The 6,293-nt window shown below is 40.1% G+C and overlaps 1 protein-coding gene across 8 annotated transcripts in view; it reads right to left on the bottom strand.

The window, feature by feature from the left end:
* Window positions 1-1,373: 1,373 nt before the first annotated feature.
* Window positions 1,374-6,293, bottom strand: part of SEMA6D (semaphorin 6D) — a 209,080-nt gene continuing 204,160 nt past the window's right edge. For all 8 annotated transcript variants that reach the window (XM_036389395.2, XM_036389400.2, XM_036389402.2 and 5 more), the window contains one exon: window positions 1,374-5,059. In XM_036389395.2, coding sequence (XP_036245288.1) covers window positions 3,756-5,059 — 1,304 coding nt within the window. In that variant the 3' untranslated portion in view covers window positions 1,374-3,755. The remainder of the gene's footprint in view (window positions 5,060-6,293) is intronic.

The following is a 6,293-nucleotide window of genomic DNA, read 5'->3' as shown; positions in this document are numbered from 1 at the left end:
AAAAATAAAAATAAATAAATAAAACGTGGTATTTGCATACACGATGTGGCCCAACAGAGCATGCTGGGAGATGATGGTCTGGCTACACCCATCCAGCCAGCACAGCACTGGTTAAGGGAAGGCTGGTTCAATACAGACCAAACCATGGAACCCCAGAAAATGGTCACTTGATATATTTTAGATAAAATAGAGACATTTTCTGAACAAAAATTATCCCAGGATTTGTGCTGCAGAGGCACTAAAACAGCTATTTGTAATTTTCTCATGATGACCTTTAATGCCTGGCTGAAGATGACTCAGGCAGGTACAGCCCCTCCAGAGGGAAAGCCTTGGCTGACACTGGTGCCAAAGGCATAGCTAATTTTAAAGTGGGAAAGCAGCATGTTGTGAGAGCTGTATGTGTTTGATGCTTCATTTCATATACGAAGACATCCAATGAAGAAAACCCCATGCTAATAAAAAAATAGAAATTTTCTTTGGCACTAGAAAATATATATTGAGCCATTATAGCTTTGGAAATTTTTAAGCACCGTATTTCTTTTTCCTTCTGATTTTTTTTGTAAGATACAACTAGGTGCTGTTATAGTGTTAAAACATGCACAGCAATTTCAAATGATTAATACCTCGACAGCATAATCTTGTAAAAAATCGTTTTTATCCACTATCTAAAATTAACTTTTAATTAAAAGAATGTTATATTTGTTTTCTGATACTAAATTACCTTGATTATTTTAAAATTGTGTGGGATGCTGGCACATACTATATCTACAGCATCTATTTTTTTTGTTGCGTTTTAACTGTCTGCCTGAAATGTGAGGTTCAATTATTAAGCATTAATAAGTATTTAGGAATGTCCTACGTGAGTTAGCAATTAATTTGGCCAGGAATTAGCTCTGTCTTTTGTAATCTAGATTGTAGAAGGAACACACTACCTCCTTTAAGAACTGTACTGTATTTGCACAAAATTGGTATTTTTTTGACCTTAATAAAAAAGGTTTGCAGGAACTAGAGCCCAGCTGGAACCTGGATGGAGCCCCAGGGATCAACTTCAGTGCATGGTGTTGGTGTTGTGTGGGCAGCCCTGACTCTGTACTGAGCTCTGCCACCACATGCTGGTTACTCTGATTTTTGTATTTACCTCAGGAGGCCAAAAGTCACTGACAGACCCTGACTCTGCCCAGGGACACAGAGCTCAGAGTGGCTGAAGGGCACACACAGGACCCTGGCATGTCACCCCAGCCTTTGCAAGTCCTGCAGGCCAGGGAGCAGCCGAGGGCTCCGCGCCCTCCTCGCAGAGCTGCTGCAGGCAAACAGAGATATCCCAACAGTAATCCCACAGCACATCTGCACCAATAATGAAATTACACACTCAGTACATGGGAATATTTTATTTTGACTTTACATGCGGTGTTAAAAACCCAAAGAACGTATTATTTACACATCCACAATACAAGTTTACAAGATATCTATACATGTTAAAGTACTCTATAGTAATAGAGCAGCTTCATTTAAGGGTTACTTTTTTATGCCGTACCATTAAAAAAGATACAATCTGCGTTTACCTTTGCACAAATGGATAAAGCATCTTTTATTATTAAATTAACAGAATAAGGACTAGGTTGAATGTTAGAAATTTCAACATAAATACTGAGAGAACTCACATTACCATCTACAAGGCAGCACAATGTTACAGGAGGTTATCAGGGTTCACATACATTTATCTTCCGGGTCACACAAGTCTGTATTAATATTTGTAAAGTGAATTCGGATCAGTTTGTGTCTTCTGACAACTGAGTACATTTTAATAGTTATTAATCTGTAGTGTTTTAGTTGCAAGACAGAAGTGTTTAGGAAGAAAGATCATTGATTTTTGGATCCAGAGGTCTCAGGAAATAAATGTCCCTTACAGCCTTACAAGAAAAAAATGACTACTTCTATCCTTTATTCTTTGTTCTGTAACAGAGATCCAGTTTTTAGTGACTAACCTTTTCTCCCCTTTGAACACATAATATAAATCTCCACCATCTCTGAAACCCGTTGCAGTTATTTGTCCCACTAATTCATGAATATTCCTCTGCCATGGTTATTTCTATAGTTATGTTCAATAAACAATGTGGTAGTGTGTAGTTTGCAAGCTAAAATAGCCATCTGTGTTGAACATCAGCTGCAAGTGGATACTGTAAACCCTACTAAATAGCTTACACAACTTTAGCAGGTGTTCCATTACCCTAGAAACCTCATTTGATTTCACATTATAACTGTTTGATCCTTCAGAGAGCTGGAGTGGAATGTTTATCATGGTAAGGTGATTTAATGCTGCTGTCTTCATGGATTGTAGGCTGCCTTTAGTTACCATTAATTATTCTTGCGTTTTATCTTTTTTTTTTTCTTGGGTGCTGTTGAGAGGTTTTACAACTGGCACTCGGGAGATATGTGCTATAGTGAGAACACTTGACAGATTTAAATTTTTTTTAGTACTTTTATCATTTGCATGAATAAGGCACAAAATGCACAGATTCAGGTAAACTCACACATAATATTTACAGAATATTGTCATTACCTGCATGACTTTGGAAAAAAAACAAACCTTACTTTACACAACAAAAACAAATTGATTGCACTACTGTTGAGTTTTCACAGACTGCTTCTGCCAGGCCAATTAATGTTTCTCCTTTTTTATTGACAAGAGTCTATCAGCGTGTAGGGCGTTATTAAATGCAACAAAAACGTGACCTTCTCCAGTTACACCGGCGTTTGCCAAGTGAACTGACAATTAGCTGCCCTCAGTGAGAAGTACAGGGGCTCGAGTTCACAGTGGCCAGGTATTGGATGGAGGCACTGTGGAAACACAGCAAAACTCCCCCGTTCCAGCCCAAAACACTAGATTTGAAATGCACAGCTCTGAATCAATAGCAGCATAACAGAGTTATGAAGAATTAACCACATCTGCACTCTTTGACTGGGTGGCTCTTTCATCCAGGCGTTCCCCTCGGAAGGCTGTCAGAGATGCGCAGTTCATCCGTAGCTGGCTCCAGCTGAGCCCAGCGGGCTGCAGAAGGCAGAGTCATCTGTTTGTTCAGTCATGCTCAATGTAAACAATTCCATAGCATAAAAGATGCAATGGGAACCTAAGTACATCCTAGTGTGTACAGTACACACACACATCCACACACACGCACAGCTTTATCTGTGGCAAAAACAAAATGCCACACACATGGAGAGAAAAAAATAATGCTACAGTTGGGCCAGAGACTTAATTCCAGCAAATTGATTATTAACCCAGCTATTCATTGAGACATTACCATTTTCTGACATTTGTGCAAGAGGCAAGGTGAATGCATACATAGTAAAATGTTCACATTTAATGGGAATGACCACACTTAATGGCAGTCTAAAATGGAACCCATTTTTCAAGTATTTGCTTACTGATTTTTTCCCAACAACTGTTGTTTAGCTATTTAGAACAGTAACGTAGCCCCCACCCCATTGTGCTACATGTCTCCTTAGCTCCAAACAAAAGAAATGTAATGACCAGCACTTTCCTTTGTTTTTTTTTTGTGTTTGCTTGTAGCAAGTACACCAAGTCTTGCTACAGCTACATGTGGCAAGACACAGATGTTGCTCAAGTAAAGACAGTTTCTTTGGCCACTTTGTTCTCCTTAGTAACAAGCAAGTCTCTGCCTTATGTGTCTACCACAACATCATTTCAGAACCTGTACAGGTCAGTGCCACACTCATTTTAGCACAGACATGTCCTAGTAGCTGTATTTGTTCAGTGGTCTGACTGGTGTTGTCTGAGGGACGAATGAGGGTTTTGGTGGCACGTCGGGTTTTAGGGAGGGTGTCCTCTTTATTCCTGTGCGAGGCAGGGTGCCATTGCTCGTGTAGCTGCTTTGCCTGGACAAGGAAGGCTGGAGGTGAACGCTGACAGGCGTCCCTTGCATGTAGTCCATCTTAGTGCCTGCCGTGGGAGCCATGTACCCCCCACGATTAATACTTGGCTGTCTGGATAACAAAACACCATTTGGTGAGTTCAAGTTTTTAGGAAGGGCAGATATTGAGTGCCTCTGTGAAGAATTTTTGTGATAACCCCTCTGCCTTTCCAAAGAGGTCATTGGTACTCCAGGAGTGGTGGGAACATCCACTCGTTTTGTGGGACTGTTTCTCGGCAGAGTCGATGGAGGAGAGTATAAAGACGCCTCCCTGTTGGGAACCTTAGGTGGGATCTCAGACATATTGCCCATTGGATCCAGCATTAAAGTCTGGTGGGCCACTTGAATATCTCCCATAATTGCTTTGGGATTATTAGTAGTTTCATTTAAGTGTTTCAGAAAATCATTCAGGGTGTTCCTGGAATCAACAGATCTCCTGTGGTCTCTTTTGCTGGATGATTTTGTAAGTGGATGATCAATATGTTGCATCTTTTTGTCCGCCTTGTGCGCATTAGAATTTGAGAAAGATGTGTTGTAGTCATGGGTAGCATTGGGAAGAACAATAGCACTGGGAATATGTCCATGACTTAGAGGAGAGTGGGGTGGAGGACTAGAAGGAAAAAACTGAGGGCTTTTTAGGGGGGTTTCTTTTCGTGAAGCGTTGAGGTTACCGTGCGCTTTGTCCGACTGACTCTTCATAGCCTGCAGAGTCTTTTGTTGGAGAACTGGAGTAGATTCAGGAGTTGGAAGTGCAGCTAATTCTGGAGGCTGTCCCCTGTGGTCCATCATCATGGACTTGGTATCGCCGTTTGGAGGCAACTCCTTCCTGCTGGTCAGCAGGTTTGTGTACAGTTTGGGTGAATCAATGTTCTGCTGATACTCCTTGACAGGGCTGTCAAACAGCCCATTCAGTTTGGCAAAGCTCCCGCTGGAGTCAGTGCAGGACTGAGCCGATTCCGCATCTTTGTGTATTTTCCTGGATTTCCGCACAAATATATCCCGGTAACAGTAAACGGCCACTCCTGCAATAAAGGCTCCCAGGACAAACGCAGCAAAGACACAAGTGATTAGGACATTCATATGCACCATTTGGTTGGACTCTCCTGATTGTACTTCCCACCTCACACCTGCAAAAGACAGACAGGATATCATAAATCCACAGGTATTTCATACTGACACATGTCAGAAGAAGGCACCCTTCCTCATGGAAGTGTCTATTAAGTGTTTTTAAGTGCTCTGGATGTGGTGTTGGTGTAACTCAGTAGGATCCTGCAATCTACTCCACTGGTGAATGCAAGTAATTTTATAAAAATAATAAAATTACTGTGTGTGTACTGACAAGGCTAAATGAAGACTGTCCATTTTCTCTGATAATGAGGAATGCTTGTCGCAAATTCTCTCCTTATATTATGTTTTGTTTAGCCTGTCCCAAATTTCCTTTAAGGCTCACAAATAGGGGCCTTATGTTATTAACATTAATGATTTCTGCTGGAAAATTGAGGTTAGAAGGTCCTACTGGGCCAGACAGCAATTAATAACTCATGGATGGATTTCTCTCTCACTTTCCTGCCCAGCTCATAAATCAGTATCAAAGGAGAGACAGGATTATGCAAATGTTGTGTAAAAATGTATAACATATATACTGCATTGTTACAGCCACACTAACGGAATACAGTAGAAAACTTGTAAACTACTCCACTCCCAGGCTGCTGGTCCTGGAGTGGCAACCTGCACTCATTATGCATGTCCAAGTTTGAAGATAGATAATGTGATTCTGTTTTAGAGCACTGATTTTTATTTTTTACCAATAATGAACATAATACTTGCATAACATTATAAAAACAACTTAGGTTAAATTATTAGAGAATGTTAAAACTTTTAGCTTAGACCAAGAAATTGAATATTTGATTAATTTTTTTTATTTGGGTATTAACAAGCTCCCTTTGATTTTTTTTTTTTAGATTTTTTAAAGCAACCACAGACATCTTGCAGCTAAGACAATGTTAGTTTTTAATGAAAGTAAATCTGTTGCTACCCCATGAGATGTTAAAATGAAAGAGCAAGAGGGAAGGAACAGAGTCACTTTTTGTTAGAGGCAAGGCCTTTGAATATTGTTAATGTTCAGGGTTACAGGTTTTAATGGCACTGTGCAGAAGCAGAAGGAAAACATGAGTAAAGTTCACTAATAGCTATGACACAAAATGTGATTCAGAACCAAGAGCAGATGATAATAAAAACTTAAAGCAAAACAGAAAATAACTGCAACAAATTAAAATGACAAATGCACGGCCATAATGGCTGATAGGAAACCTGATATGTTTTGTGAATGGTAATAAAACAGAAATGGTTTTTGGCTGGTGA

Source organism: Molothrus ater, chromosome 13 (genome assembly GCF_012460135.2).
Source record: "Molothrus ater isolate BHLD 08-10-18 breed brown headed cowbird chromosome 13, BPBGC_Mater_1.1, whole genome shotgun sequence".
Classification (NCBI taxonomy): Eukaryota; Metazoa; Chordata; class Aves; order Passeriformes; family Icteridae; genus Molothrus; species Molothrus ater.
This window is presented reverse-complemented; position numbering and strand designations above follow the sequence as displayed.